Here is a 14,536-nt window from a genome sequence, read left to right as displayed (position 1 = left end):
AAAAAAAAAAAAAAAAAAAAAAAAAGATCAACCTCATTTGGTAGTTGATAAAAAAAATAAAAAATAAAACTAATAAGGTCCCTAACCAATAAGGGACCATCTTATAACCCTCTTGTTGGCAAAGATGAAAAAAATGGTCATACTGGGTATGAACAAGTATGGGAGCAACAGTCGCTCTTTGTCACTGTTGATGGTATAGCAAATTGGAAATTTTCTGGCGGGCCTTTGGGCAAAATATTGATAATGACCTTAAAACGTGTACACTTTTGACTGTGCATGGTGGCTCACACCTGTAATCCCAGCACTTTGGGAGGCCAAGGTGGTTGGATCACCTGAGGTCAGGAATTTGATACCAGCCTGACCAATATGGCGAAACCCCATCTCTACTAAAAATACAAAAATTAGCCAGATGTGGTGGCGGTGCCTGTAGTCCCAGCTACTTGGGAGGCTGAGACAGGAGAATTGCTTGAACTCAGGAGGCGGAGATTGCAGTGAGCTGAGATTATGCCACTGCACTCCAGCCTGGGTGACAGAGTAAGACTCTGTCTCAAAAAAAAAAAAAAAAAATGTGTACACTTTTGGACCCAGCAATTCTGCTGAGAATTTATTCTTAGCTAATAAAGGACAAGAACAAAAAATGCACGATGCAGATGTTCATCGTGGTGTTGGTGATAATCAGAAAAAGTTGCACACAACCTAAACACCCCACAATAGGGGGCTGGTTCCATAGCTAATCTCATCCATAATGCGGAGCTGTCTTCTCCCTGGGCCTGGGGTTGGGTGATCAAGCCTGCAGCCACATAGTTCCTAGTGCTCAGGAAGCTGTCTCCTCCCATCTCCCACTCCCCACCCAGTGCACTCGTACAAGTCCATGCAACCCGAGATGGACCGTGTCATTGAGTTTTATGAAACGGCCCGTGTGGATGGCCTGATAAAGCGGGAGGAGACACCCGGGACAATGACAGAGTACTACCAAGGACGCTCAGACTTCCTCTCCTACCGCCATGCCGACTTCGGACCCCGAGTCAAGAAGCTCACTCTGAGCAGTACAGAGTCAAACCCCCGACCCATTGTGGTAAGAGATTGCCGGGGCTGGGGACAGGTCTCCCTCCTTCTCTGGCAGCTGATGTCACCTCTGAATGGTGAGAGCCCTGGCTTTGGGTGGCATCAAGGCCTGAGACATATCCAAGGGCACCAAGCATGGGAGACTCTGTCTCAAAACACACACACACACACACGCACAAAACGTGTACAGTTTGGTTCCAGCAATCCCACTGCTGAGAATTTATTCTTAGCAAATAAGAATTCTTATTTTTAACAAATAAGTTATTCAGTGATGAACCAAGCATTTTGCCAAATGTATTTAGCTGCTATGAAGAAATACCTGAGACTGGGCATGGCTGGGGAACCCTCAGGAAATTTACAATCATGGCAGAAGGCGCCTTTTCACTGGGCAGCAGGAGTGAGAATAAGTGCTGAGCAAAGAGGAAGCTGCTTATAAAACCATCAGGTCTTGGGAGAACTTACTATCAGGAGAACAGCATGAGGGAACCACCCCCATGATTCAATTACCTCTGCCCTCGACATATGAGGTTATTACAATTCAAGGTGAGATTTGGGTGGAGACACAGAGCCAAACCATATCACCAAATGCACGATCCTGGGGTTGTCTAGTGCAAGACTGTGCCCTCAACCACGGGGCCAAAGATGTGTTATTTTCTTATTGTTGTAAAAACTACACACTCATGACTACACATTTGGAAAATATGGGAAAATGTAGAGAAAAGCAAAAATATCTCAGAATGGCATCTCTCATATATTACCACGGTTTATAGGTTGGGTTTTGAGAGTTTTTTCTAACTTAATCGAGATCAGGACCCGGGGATTAGAGTCCCTGTATTATCCACTTAACATTAAATTGTCCATTTTCCCCTCCATGTCATTACAAATTGGCAACTGTGTGTAATGGCAGCACGCCAAGAAGCTCTTTCTAGCAGTGGGGAATGTCTAGCGATGGAGTAGGCTGCCTGGAGAGGTGGTGAGCTCCCCATCTCCTGAGGTAGGCAAGCAGAGTCTTGAAGGAGCTGAGGAGGGGCCCAGCACCACACAGGACTGGAGTGGCCTGGCCCTAAGAACCCACAAAATCCATCCCCACACAAATCCCCAAACGACCCCAGACTCCGGTGTCTTGAACGTCCGTTGCTCCTGCCTGCGGGCATGCACAGAAATCTCCTCTCACACCCTCACCCTGCATGTTCTGGCCTCCCAGAAAATCACAGAGCGGTTCCTCCGCAACCCAGCAAAGCCCGCGGAGGAGGACGTGGCAGAGCGCGTGTTTCTGGTCGCAGAAGAGCGCATCCAGCTGCGCTACCACTGCCGCGAGGACCACATCACCGCCTCCAAGCGCGAGTTCCTGAGGCGCAGCGAGGTGGACAGCAAGGGCAACAAGATCATCATGACACCCGACATGTGCATCACCTTCGAGGTGGGCCTGGGGGCCACGGCGGGCAGGGGTTGGGTGCAGCTGGAACCGGAGCCCTCCGTCTCATTCCAGTAACTTGGGAGAACCAGGATGGGCACTAGTGAATCCCGGCCAGGAAATTCATCTTCCTCCCTTAGGGAAACCAAAAGTTCCCATTTGGGGAACCTTTCTCTTTGCAGCTGCTCTGAAAATCTTCCCTTTTCCACCAAAAAAGAGAACCCAGCAGGCTAAGACGACTCTTCACGTTCCCCACTCCTGGTCAGGGCAAACCTCAGATCCTAGGGAGTTTCTGTGGTAGGGGAAGATTCTCACCACCTCTGAGGGGCTAGTCTTCCTAGTCAAACAAACCCTCACTCTCCTGGCACAGTCCCCAGCTTGTCTGAGCCTTCAGTTCCTCTTTTATTATTATCTGTATTTTTGTAAGTGAGAAAATGGAGGCTCAGAGAGGTTTAGCAACTTGCTCAAGGTCACAGAGCTAGAAAGCGGCAGGGGTAGATTAGAACCCAGGTGATTCTATGCCCCGATCATAGCAGCCTCTGTGTGTCACTGTGGTGGTTGTTGGCCCAGGTGGAGCCCATGGAGCACACCAAGAAGCTGCTCTACCAGTACGAGACCTTGATGCACCTGAAGAAGGAGGAGAAGCTGTCCAGACATCAGGTCTGGGAGTCGGAGCTGGAGGTAGGGTCCTATGGGAGAGTGAGCAGGTGGACGGTGTCTCTGTTTTTGAGATAGTATCTCACTCTGGCACCTAGGCTGGAATGCAGAGATGCAATTATGGCTCTCCATCCCCAGCTCATATGGTCCTCCCACCTGATCCTCACAGGTAACTGGGACCACCAGAGCACACCAACATACCCAGCTAATTTTTTGTATTTTTTTTTTAAAGACAGAGTTTTTCCGTTTTGCCCAGGCTGGTCTCAAGCTCCTGAACTCAAGCGATCTGCCCCCCTTGGTTTCCCAAAGAGCTGGGGTTACAGGGGTGGGGGTGTCTTCATCACACCCTCCAACACTTCCCATCTCAGGTGCTGGAGATCCTGAAGCTTCGCGAGGAAGAGGAGGAGGTGCACACACTGACCATCTCCATCTATGACACCAAGCGGAATGAGAAGAGCAAGGAATATCGGGAGGCCATGGTCAGTATCAATCCCTTGTCCCGCCCCCAGCTTTTCCTAGACCACCCTGGCATCAAGGGTGGGGGGGACCATGAGGGATTCTGCTGAAAACTCTCTGTGGGGAATGAGGTTATTGATACCATGAGGTCATCCTTGCTGCTGAGCTGACCATTTCTGTGGTTCATCTTAAAGAAAACTTGGGATTTGAGCCAGATCTCGCCCCATCCCCAGGGGCTGTAGCCTAGCCAAGGCCTGTGGTGTATGGGAAAAGAATTAAAATTATATGCCCACCTCCACTCAGGGCTCCCACTGAGGTTGCACCCTGGGCCAGTGGCCCCAGCGAGCTACCCCTGGCTCCAGGCCTGAGCTCTCCTGCTCTGGCACAGGGAGGCATTCAGGTTACACCCTCAGGTTGCAAGTCCCCGCTTGGTTTTCAGGACCAATTTCTGAATCCCTTTCACCAACCAAGTTGAGATTTCTAAAAATACTTTGGGGTTAGTGAGGCACGATGGGGCATCAGATGACTGTTCTCAGATCCCGGGGGGGGTCGTCCCCCCATGTTTCCAACTTCACTGTCCCCTGTCTGCAGATGTAGGACACAGGCCCCAGGGGGGAAAAGATAAGTGAAGGGAGTTACTGGCAATTTTTAACTAACATCATTAATAACCATTACCATTGACTGAATAAGCATCTACTATGGATTATCAGGCATCAGGCTGTGTGCTTTACAGACATGATCCTGTCGAATCCTCAGAGAAGGAAACCAAGGCTCAGGTAGAGAGACACACATTTATGGAAGAGAAAAAGAGTTGGCTGTCACCAGGTCCAGAGACCAGCACGTGGGCCCTTCTAAGACCTGTCTTGGAGGCGCCATGCACGGGGACCTGGCTGTGAGGTCTGGTTTTGTGCTAGCACACTGCTGTTACAGAGCTGGTGAAGAGTTCTCTGCAGCCCCTGCTGATCCAGCTGACTGCCCCTCACCATTACAGGAGCGCGTGATGCATGAAGAGCACCTGCGGCAGGTGGAGACCCAGCTGGACTACCTGGCCCCATTCCTGGTCCAGCTCCCGCCAGGAGAGAAACTAACACGCTGGCAGGCAGTACGCCTCAAGGATGAGTGCCTCAGCGACTTCAAGCAGCGGCTCATCAACAAGGCCAACCTCATCCAGGCCCGCTTTGAGAAGGTGCCACCAGTGCCTTGGTTGGGGAGGGGATCTCAGCATCTGCATCCAGAAAATTGGCCCAGGGCTGCCTGCCCACCACCTCACAGGCTTGTGAGGGCCTGAGGAGGGGGATGAATATGTCAGTGCTTGGGGTTTCCAAATGGCTGAGTTGTTCCTCCTCACACTTCTTTATCAAATAGACGAATGGATTGGGGGATGGATGGATGGATGGATGGATGGATGGATGGATGGATAGATGGATGGATAGATAGTTGGATGAACTGGTGGATGGATGTGTAGATGGATTGATAGGTAGGTAGATGAATGGATGGGTGGATTGATAGGTGGACAGATGGATGGGTGGATAAATGGATAGGTAGATGGGTAGGTGGATGAATGGATGGGTGAGTAGATAGATGTATGGGTATATGTATGGACAGGCGGGTGGACAGATGAATGAATGAATGGGTGAGTGGATGGATGGATGGATGGATGGGGAGATGAGTGAGTGGATGGGTGGATAGATGAGTGGGTGGGTGGTTGGATGGATGAATGGGTGGTGGGTAGATGGATGAATGGGTGGGTAAATGGATGGATGGATGGATGGATGGGCGGGTGGATAGATGGGTGGTTGAATGGATGAGTGGACAGATGGATGGATGAATGGATAGGCAGGGATGGGTGGAGGGATGGGCAGAGGAATAGATGGGTTGGATGGATGCATAGACAGAGGGATGGTACGTTATAACAACTCTTCATCCTTAACCCATTTTTGTTCGTCAAGCACACACCATGTAGTTCCATGCGCTACTAAAATTATGTCACTTAATTTTCACAAGGAGCTCTACAGGGGAGGGGGGAGTACAGTGACTCTCATTTTGTAGACAAGAAATTGCAGGTTCTGAAAATGCCAGTCACTTGTCCAGAGCTACATGGCTGTCTCAGTCTTGACCCCTGCTCTGACCTCATGGACATAACATCCCTATAAACATGACCCCACTGGCTCCCACTCAAGATATTTTGTGGCCCCTGCCTCTGTGTCTCTGGCTTGTGTGGGTGGAGAGAGTGGGACCAACCATCATGGGGCTGTCTGGTGACCCACGGCATTGCAGCCTGCAGCCTGGGTGAAGCTCAGCCTTGTCAACCCTCCTGCTCTGACCTCCCTATGCCCACAGGAGACCCAGGAGCTGCAGAAGAAGCAGCAGTGGTACCAGGAGAACCAGGTGACGCTGACGCCCGAGGATGAAGACCAGTACCTGAGTTACTGCTCTCAGGCCATGTTCCGCATCCGCATCCTGGAGCAGCGCCTCAATCGGTGAGCAGGCGGGGCAGCCGGAAAGAACCCACTGGGAGGCTGGACCACCAGCTTCGTAACCCCTCATCCTCTCTCCATCCTCCTCTGAATTCAGACACAAGGAACTGGCCCCACTGAAGTACCTGGCTCTAGAGGAAAAGCTCCACAAGGACCCACGCCTGGGGGAGCTCCTGAAAATGTTCACTTGATGTCCCTCCTAGGGCTTCAGCCAAAGCTCCCAGAGAAAGGAAACCTCTTCCTAGGGCCTGGCTCCTGTGCTCCCTCTACCCAGCCAATGCCTGTTTATGCAGACACCTGGCCTCACTGCCAGCCCCCCTCTCCTACAGCCCTGTTTGTTCCTGCTTCTCACGATTTTCCCCTAAATAAACACACTCTTTATTTGCCATTTGTGCCTCTCTCTTCACAAGCTCTAGTGGCAGCCTTCTTCTTCTTCCCTTATCTATAGCCTGGGACCACCCACTTCCTCCCCTTGGCCTGTCATTTGCTTCCTGTCCTCTGTTGGAATGTCAGGTCTTTACAGCACCTCCGCAGATGGTCCCACAGCCGTCTGCAAACAACTGGTTAGATCTCAATGTGACTAGGGTGGCCCCACTCACAAACTGGGATGGGGAAAGCTAAGATGCATACCCCAGAATTTGAGAGCTAAATCCCAGCTCCTCTTCTTACCAGATACTACTTACCCATCTGTGAAACTGTGTAGCATTATTGCATTAAATAAGACTTATGGCCAGCTGAAGTGGCTTACACTTGTAATCCTAGCATTTAGGGGAGGCTGAGGCAAGAGGATCACTCAAGCCCAGGAGTTTGAGACCAGCCTGGGCAGCATAGTGAGACCTCATCTCTTAAAAAAAAAAGAGCCAGCATGGTGGCATGAGCCTGTAGTCCCAGCTACTCAGGAGGCTGAGGCAGGAGGATCACATTCACCTAAGAGGTCAAGACTGCAGTGAGCCATGACTGCACCATCGCACTTTAGCCTGAGCAATAGAGCAAGACCCTGTCTCACACACACACATAAATGACGTAAATTATAAAGCAGAGAGGCTGGGAATGGTACATAGAAAGCAGTCATTAAATGTTAGCTTAAAATATAGCCAAAAACCACATGAAATGGTTGTCAAATTCATTCGTCATCTGGGAAATGAAATGTCACAATAGTGCCCCATTATGAAGAAAACAAAAAGTACTGGTGATGATGAGAAGCAACTGGAACTCCCAAGTAACTTTCTTAGTGAAAGTATAAATCAGTACAACTATTATGGAAAACTTCTTGGCATTATCTACTAAAGCAAAACTATAGACCAACAATTCTATTCCTAGGTTCTACACTAATCCATCATTCATCAAGTGAGAATGATGAACAACTCATCAGAAATGTAGATAGATAGCTGTCTGCCAAAAGGCATGTGCCAGAATGTTTATAGCATTATTGATAATAGCATCATACTTGGAAGCTACCCAAATGCCCATCAAGAGCAGAATGGATACATAAATGGTGGTCTTCAGACATTTTGGGTTGTCTTTAACTGCTTAGGGAGGACTGCTTAGGGAGAATGCTACTGGCATCTAGCGCATACAGGCCAGGGATGCTGCTAAACATACTACAATGCACAGAACAGCCCCCAGCAGCAAATAATTAGCCCCAAATGCCAAAGATCTTGATGTTATAGAGTGTATTAGTCCATTTTCACACTGCTGACATACCCAAAGACTGGATAATTTGTAAAGAAAAAGAAGTTTAATGGACTCACAGTTCCACATGGCTCGGGAGACCTCACAATCATGGTGGAAGGTGAAAGGCACATCTTACATGGTGGCAGACAAGAGAGAATGAGAATCAAACAAAAGGGGAAACCCTTATAAAATCATCAGATCTTGTGAGACTTATTCACTACCACGAGAACAGTATGGGGGAGACTGCTCCCATGATTCAACTATCTCCCCCCAGGTCCCTCCCACAACACATGGGAATTATGTAAGCTACAATTCAAGATGAGATCTGGGTGGGGACACAGCCAAACCATATCATAGAGCAATGAAAATGAATGAACTGCAACTATACAACTACATGCAATGATATGGTTGAACTGCCTAAGTATAATGTCAAAAGATTCAAAACACAAAAGTACATACTGTATGATTCCATTTACATAAAGAATAAAAATAAGCAAAATTAATTGGCGATATTAGAAGTCAGGACAACCCTCACTCTTTGAGTATGAGGATTAGTAAATGGATGTGACTATGGGGCCCTGGGAGGGGATTCTGGTTTTTGGTCATGTTCTGCTTTTTGACCTGGGTGTATTCAGTTTGTAAAAATTCATTAACCTCGTACACTTACAATGTGTTCTCTGGAGTGTTTTTAAGTGTTTGTTGCCATGAATCTAATCAAGCCTTTAGCCTTAACTTAAGAAATTCAAGGGAAGAAATGCGTTTAACAAGAAACTTCCATCTAACAAGAACTTCAGGAAATTCAGGTAAATGACACTAAAAGGAACATTCCTAACGTGGGATAATCTACTAGGTAAATGGCCTGCTCTCTTTAAAAGATCGACATCATAAAAATAAAAGATTGGGGACAGAAATAGAAAGAACTTAAAAGAATCAAGTGTGCTAAAGCCTGACTGGTTCCTAGTTAGAAAAAAAAAGTCATGAAAGGCTTTGGGATGACTGGGCCTGTGGGTAACCCCCCATATAGGTACCAAGGAAGGAGAGCTAAGCAGAATCCTGGCACAATTAAGACCTGGAGAATATCTTAGTTTATAGTGTTACTACTGAGTTATTTCCCTTTATACAATCCTCTCTATATAATCATATATTAGTTCATAGAATGAGTGCCTAAAGAATATCTTACCACTCAGTTATTTCCATATATATATATATATATATATATATATATACAAAACGATATCAGTTTATAATCGGAGGAATGCCTAGAGCAGACACAGTGCAGAGCATGATTTAAGGGGAAAATAGTTATACCAGGACAAGAACCCAGGGCCCAGGTGGCAGCATTCAGTATCATAAAGATATCCACTGTATGGCAGGCTTGGGGCGAGAGCCACTCCTCCTGATAAAGGAGTTGTAGGATCTTGCTCCAGTTCTTGTGGAAGGCTGCCCTCAGACCGGCAATCCACCTTGGTGACTGTGAACTTTATCAGCTCTTGTTACTGTGCTGCTGGAAAAGCATTCCCCTGTAGAACTCATTGGAAGCTGCCAGCAGGTGGCGTAGACCCTGACAGCTCTGTCACTGCTATGTGACTTAAAGCATCCTCCTATAATTCTTCTTAGTAGCTTGCCCATAGATAGAGGTATTGCACACTGCACCCTCTTCACTGCGCACAGCCCACCTCCATGACTCGGTGACCTAATGGGGGTGGACCCTTCCTGCACACGGCCCTTGCCTCGATGACCTAATGGGAATGGGCCCCTTGCTGCACACTGTCTACCTCCTAGCCTAGGTGACCTAATGGGGGTGGACCCCTTGTTTTATTGCTCATGACCCTATCACTATCCTTAAAGATGACTTCACTCACTGCCCTGCCCCCTAACCTATACACAATAAATACACTTCTGGACATTCGGGGCCTCACGTGACTCCACTCATAGGTGGCGCGGCTGCCTGAGCCCAGCTGCATTTTCCTTGTACTTCTGTGTCCTGTCTCTTTATTTCTCAGATCCTGACAGCACAGCATAAGGGACACCCCACAACCCTGTGGGCTATCAGCCCTACATGGAGCCACATGAGTGTGGACGGGGTTGTTAGAGAATTACTAAGTTTTCTTAGCAGTGGTGATACAATGGTTATGCAGAATAAGGGCTTTTTTTTTTTTTTTTTTTTTTTTTTTTTGAGACGGAGTCTAGCGCTGTCGCCCAGGCTGGAGTGCAGTGGCACAATCTCAGCTCACTGCAACCCCTGCCTCCAGGTTCAAGCAATTCTCCTGCCTCAGCCTCTTGAGTAGCTGGGATTACCGGCACGTGCGCCACCTCAGCCTCTTGAGTAGACAGGATTACAGGCACGTGCGCCATGTGGCTAATTTTTGTAATTTTAGTAGAGATGGGGTTTCACTGTGTTGGCCAGGCTGACCTCGTGATCCACCCGCCTCTGCCTGCCAAAGTGCTGGGATTACAAGCGTGAGCCACCGTGCCTGGCCAAAGGGCATTATTTTTATTTTTTGAAAGCAGTCTCACTCTGTCACCCAGGCTGGAATGCAGTGGCCCTATCGCAGCGCACTGCAACCTCTGCTTCCCAGGTTTAAGCGATTCTCCTGCCTCAGCCTCCTGAGTAGCTGAGATTACAGGCACGTGCGCCACCACGCCCAGCTAATTTTTTTTATTTTTAGTAGAGGCGGGGTTTCACCATGTTGGCTAGGCTGGTTGCAACTTCTGACCTTAGGTCATCCTCCCTCCTTAGCCTCCCAAAGCTCTGGGATTACAGGTATGAGCCTCCGCGCCTGGCCAAGGGCGTTGTTTTTAAGAGCTATATGCTCAGTATTTGGTGTTGGGGTGAAATGTCGTATCTACAATTTTCAAATGATTCAGAAAAAGATACACAAAGCAAATATGCAAACTGTTAACAAGTGCTGGAATCTACGAGGTATCATGATATTGTCTTTTCAAGTTTTCTTGATTTAGTTTTTTTATAATACAAAAGTTGAGGGGAACTGCAGGCTGGATAGTTTTGATCCGATGTTATTCTACTAGTCTAATCTTTTAAAGGTGACTTATGGTGGCTCACGCCTACCCAGCACTTTGGGAGGCTGAGGCGGGTGGATCACCTAAGGTGAAGAATTCAAGACCAGCCTGGCGAACATGGAGAAACCCCATCTCTACTAAAAATACGAAAACTAGCCTTAGCCAGGCGTGGTGGCTGGCGCCTGTAGTTCCAGCTACTCGGGAGGCTGAGGCCGTAGAATCATTTGAACCTGGGAAGCAGAGTAGGGACTCCCCAACGCTTTGGCTTTCAGAACAAGGGTTCGAATTCTGGGGCCATGACTTTCTGACCGTGTGATTTTTTTTTACAAGCATCTTAACCCAGGCCTCAGTTTCCCCATCAGTAAAGGGGAACAGGAATTCCTATCCTTTCGGGGTGTGGTGAGTGTTACGTAAGCCCAAGGAGCCCCAACCTGCGGTGAGAGGCTAGAGGCCGAATGGGGGGATTTGAGGGGCTCTAGGTCCCTGGACCAACCTCTGGGCGACAGGGAAGAGGCGGCTGCGGGGCCGAGTCCTTTCTAAGTGGCCATGCGAAGGGCCCTGAGTTGAGGCGGGTTACAGCACTTCCTTGAGCCCACCCAACCCAACGTGTCACAAATAAAGCCGGCCTTTCTCGGATTCCCAGATTGCGGCCACTCGGAGCAGCAGCCCCTTGCCCACGCATCCCTTCGCCGGCGGCGGCTGCAGGGGCAGCACTCCAGGCTCAGCGCCTGCCTCGGACCCGAAATCAGGCTGTTTCCTTCTAGACCTCCCGTTGGGGATTCAAGCTGGCGTCCAGGTCGAAGAACAGGGGCAAAGTCCTCATGCAGGCAAAGGTAAGAACGAGCTTCAGCAAAATGCCGACTAAGGCTTCCTTAGGTTTTGCCCCACTCCAAGATGGAAGGTCCGCGGCTTCACACTGTCCCTAACGTTCCCTTCCCATTGGCTACTTGGGAATTTTTTTTTTTTTTTCAATAATGTGGACGCTAATTGGTCAATCTAGGACGGTTGCTCAAGTCATTGGCGCAGCCGCCATTGGAGGACGGCTCTCAAAAAATTTTCAAACACAAATTAGGTTCGAGGAAGGAAAGCGGGAGGAAAGGTAAAGCTTGAGACGGAGGCGGGACCAAGGAAATGGCAGCTTGCATTGGTTCATTAGAGGCCAAGGGGCGGCTCTTGAATGCTCTTTCCTCTTGATTAGTCCGATTTAGGAAAAGAGGGCGGGTACTTAGGGAAAGCGGCAGAAGCGCCTGCTTCCATTGGTCAGTCCTGGCAGGAGGCGGAGCGCCCGCGGCAGCTGATTGGTGCGGGAGGCTAGGCGGGCGGGGCTCTGAGCCGGAGGTTTTGTTGTGAGGGTCGGTTGTCAAGCAGCGGCCAATCAGGGCAGGCGATGGAGGTAAGTGGGGGTCGCGCCTGGAGCAGAGCCTTGGCCTCCGGAGCCGCAGATGCAGGTAGAGTGGGCAAGGGGACGAGGAGGCGAGGGGACCGTGGGGTCTGGGCTTGTGGGCAGAGGGCTCTGGGCGTGGGAAGGCTAGAGCCCGTACTCCGCAAGCAGAGGGTTGGGAGAATCAGCCGAGGCCGAGGGACCTGCCCCAGCCTCCGGACAAGATGGATCGGCATGGAGGCCGGAGGGGGCACAACCGGGGAGGCTGGAAGCAAAGCTGGGGGTCTGCAGGAGGATAGGTAATGAATAGGGAAAGGAGAAGCAGGAGAATGAATGAATGGGAGACCCCGGGAACATATGGGAAAGGGCAGTAACAAGGATCTGGCGAGTCAGGGACCACGTGAGGGAGTTCAGGAGACAGGATGTGCATGAGTGGGAGACTCGGGGCAGGGAGAAAAGGGGGTGTGAACGGAGGACTAGAGAGGTAGACCCGGGGACCCAGGAAAAAGGGGACAGAAGGGAGTGGGCTCATGGGAAAGAGGTAAAGTGACTGTGGGAAGGAGGTGGGAGGCTCCATGAGGTGGCCTTTTAGAATTGAGGAGTCATAGCCACTCATGCCCAGACTGGAGGCCTAGTTCCAAGCTCTGTCCTTGGGAATCGTAGGGAGCAAGAGCGGTTGCCTTGCCAGGAGCTGGGGCGTTGGACCATCAGGGTCGTCTTCAAGATTCTTTCCAGGGAGGACTTCAGTGGCCATCTCTGGGATGCTTTTCCTGGGTCCAAAAGCTTAGCTTCTGACTCCACCCCGCAACATCCCACACGTCAGACAAAAACAACGACTCCTAGGAAATCTATGTGAATTGCAAACACGTGGTCTTCCCCGCCCCACTGCCGCTGCGGCACTTTAGGCAGCCGGCATCCCGGAACAGAGCTGCATCTCATTATCCTGGCCTCTGGGAGGAGTTTATTTTTCCTTGGGTTTCAAGTCACCCTACCTGAGGTGCTCCCTCTGCAGAGGCCCAGACCCAATTAGCAGTGCAGTTTCTGGCTCTGGTGGCTTCGATGGGTGTCAGTCTTTATCGAGTGGCCTTGGTGATCCAGGGAGCTGTAGCTCTTGCAAGCATTTTCTAACAAGACATCACCTCTGTTTGTATTGCAGCCCCGTATTGAGCTGAGATGGCTCAAGCCTAACATTCCATGATCCAGGATCGTGACAGATGTGCACAGGGTGCTGCTGTTGCTGCTGTGGGTGATTTGGAACCACGAGGCAGCCCAAGGCCAGGAGACAAGGCATTTTCTCTGCCTGGATGTGTGGGAACTCCCTGCCAACTTGATTGGTGGATCTGGGGGGGATCCACCCCCACCCCACCAGCAAAGCACAATTGATTTTGTGGGGTGGGGCTTCACGTGCCAGCCAGCTGAAGGATGGCCACCCCTGTGGTCACCAAGACAGCCTGGAAGTTGCGTGAGTGGTTTTCATTTTTCTTTATCGCCTCATTTATTCTGTTAGCTGCTTGTTGCTGGGGGGACTGAACCCACAGCTTTGTTTCCTGATCTTGGTATAGGAGGAGACTCCTAGACTTTGGACTAAGATAGACCATGATGTAAATCATGATGGTGGCACTTCTTAGCTGGGTGACATTGGGCAGGTGACTTAACCTCTCTGAGTCTGTTTCTTCTCTGTGCAATGAGATAATGACGCCTGCATTCGAAGGTTGCTGTGAAATTCGGGTGACAGGATGGACATTGTAAAGCACTTGGCACAGGATTTCCAGTTAGGCTGACAGTAGGGTGAGGAATCCTGAATGATGTTCTCAGTATTTTCAGACATCTCACAAGTCAAACTTCCCCAGTCAGATGAATGCATCCTGAGCCTGGCATGGGGGAAGGAGTGGGAGCGAAGAGGGGCGGGCCGAGGGATGCAGACAGGGCTGGGCACTGCCCAGGCCCACCATTGCCTTATACAAGTTGGTCTAGACTCTCATCTAAAGACTTCATACTCATCCAAATTACTGAGGACCCCAGAGTGCTTTTTTTGGTTGGAGTTGTATCTGTCAGTATTTACCATGGTAGAAATTAATATTGAAACATTTTCTAACAAGAATATATAATCAAATAGGCCTCTAGTGGTGTTCTGGGAAACTCCACCATATGCTTATGAGCAAATAAGAGTGCAAAAGGCAGATGCCATCTTAGTGTTACTGTGAAAATCCTTTTGTCTTAGACCCCCCGAAAGGATCTTGAGGATCCCAAGCATCCCCAGATCATATTTGGAGAATTCCCCTACACATTGGCACCTCAGTGGGCCCTGCCCTACCTGTTGTAACTAGCTGGCATAGCTTTTGTGTGCTGCACCTGGTCACTCTCTGCTGTGAGCTGTCCTGGGCTGGTTTT

At 49.6% G+C, this 14,536-nt stretch overlaps 2 protein-coding genes across 8 annotated transcripts in view; both read left to right on the top strand.

The window, feature by feature from the left end:
• Positions 1–6,457, top strand: part of DRC7 (dynein regulatory complex subunit 7) — a 37,422-nt gene extending 30,965 nt beyond the window's left edge. For all 4 annotated transcript variants that reach the window (XM_037729287.1, XM_037729288.1, XM_017502599.2 and 1 more), the window contains 7 exons: positions 855–1,075; positions 2,270–2,485; positions 3,050–3,160; positions 3,505–3,615; positions 4,584–4,778; positions 5,933–6,072; positions 6,167–6,457. In XM_037729287.1, the coding sequence (XP_037585215.1) occupies positions 855–1,075; positions 2,270–2,485; positions 3,050–3,160; positions 3,505–3,615; positions 4,584–4,778; positions 5,933–6,072; positions 6,167–6,260 (1,088 nt within the window). In that variant the 3' untranslated portion in view covers positions 6,261–6,457. The remainder of the gene's footprint in view (positions 1–854; positions 1,076–2,269; positions 2,486–3,049; positions 3,161–3,504; positions 3,616–4,583; positions 4,779–5,932; positions 6,073–6,166) is intronic.
• A 5,615-nt stretch (positions 6,458–12,072) lies between these two features.
• Positions 12,073–14,536, top strand: part of KATNB1 (katanin regulatory subunit B1) — a 22,123-nt gene continuing 19,659 nt past the window's right edge. For 2 of the 4 annotated variants that reach the window (XM_017502606.2, XM_017502601.2), the window contains exons 1-2: positions 12,256–12,444; positions 13,302–13,607. In XM_017502606.2, coding sequence (XP_017358095.1) covers positions 13,568–13,607 — 40 coding nt within the window. In that variant the 5' untranslated portion in view covers positions 12,256–12,444; positions 13,302–13,567. Of the gene's footprint in view, positions 12,213–12,255; positions 12,445–13,301; positions 13,608–14,536 lie in introns of those variants that run through there. The other 2 variants (XM_017502605.2, XM_017502602.2) reach the window with 2 other exon arrangements.

The sequence above is a fragment of the Cebus imitator genome, unplaced genomic scaffold, assembly GCF_001604975.1.
Source record: "Cebus imitator isolate Cc_AM_T3 unplaced genomic scaffold, Cebus_imitator-1.0 Scaffold297, whole genome shotgun sequence".
Taxonomy (NCBI): domain Eukaryota; kingdom Metazoa; phylum Chordata; class Mammalia; order Primates; family Cebidae; genus Cebus; species Cebus imitator.
The sequence above is the reverse complement of the archived record's forward strand: the minus strand, read 5'-3'. Positions and strand labels throughout refer to the sequence as shown.